The following is a 912-nucleotide window of genomic DNA, read 5'->3' on the forward strand; positions in this document are numbered from 1 at the left end:
CTGGGACAGCTGCATCTGGCATGGGCCTCAGGCTGCTTCTACTCATGGCGGAAAGCGGCAGCAGCCGGCAACCAGTGAGTACAAGCAGACCACATGGCAAGAGAAAGCAAGAGAGAGAGAGACAGAGAGACAGAGAGAGAGAGAGAGAGAGAGAAAGAGAGGAGATACCAGTGTCCTTTAAACAATCAGGTCTCCGGGGAACTAACTGAGTGAGAACTCACTCACTACCCCTCCTCCCCCAGGGAGAGCCTTAATCCATTCACGAGGGATCCACCCCCATGACTCAAACAGCTTCCAACACTGCCACATTGGAGATCAAATCTCCACATGAGTTTTGGAGGGGACAACACATCCAAACTGCATCACTCTGCCATACAGGATTTCTCCCCTCTTTGAGTTCTCTGATGTCTGCTGAGGTCTGACTTCTGACAAAGATGTTTGCACATTCATTACTGTGAGGCTTCCACATCCACTGCATCCACAGCCACAGATCCCATCAATTGCATCTCAAAAATATTTGAAAAATGTTTAAAAAAATACTAATATGACAATAGAAATACAAAAAAATAGTAATAATAACCACAACCCCACAACCCACTATGACGACCGCTCACAGAGTTTTTACATTGTATTCAGAATTATAAGTAACCTAGACAGGATGTTAATCATACAGCAGGTGTTATTTCTATAAGGCACTTGAGCAACCACAGACTTTAGGCTTTGGTATCTCTAGAGGGTCAGATAACCAAGTCTTCTAAAAAGCAGTCGCTTATTGCATCCACAAACCTCGTTTTGAAAGGTGCAGCTGTCACTGCTTGCCTGCTTGGTTTCCTTTCAGACGTTCTGCTGGCGGTGAAGAGGAGTCTCTTCTGTTCGTCTGGTCAGAAGGAGCCCTTGAATTTACCGATGGTG

General features: G+C 45.7%; 1 protein-coding gene across 1 annotated transcript in view; it reads left to right on the forward strand.

Annotated features, from left to right (window-relative positions):
- The window catches only part of LOC103599019 (usherin-like), a 160,683-nt gene that overhangs the window by 61,319 nt on the left and 98,452 nt on the right, over positions 1 to 912 (forward strand). The window contains exon 9 of the mRNA XM_008583091.1: positions 839 to 909. Coding sequence (XP_008581313.1) covers positions 839 to 909 — 71 coding nt within the window. The remainder of the gene's footprint in view (positions 1 to 838; positions 910 to 912) is intronic.

This window comes from Galeopterus variegatus, unplaced genomic scaffold (assembly GCF_000696425.1).
Source record: "Galeopterus variegatus unplaced genomic scaffold, G_variegatus-3.0.2 Scaffold2828, whole genome shotgun sequence".
Lineage (NCBI taxonomy): Eukaryota > Metazoa > Chordata > Mammalia > Dermoptera > Cynocephalidae > Galeopterus > Galeopterus variegatus.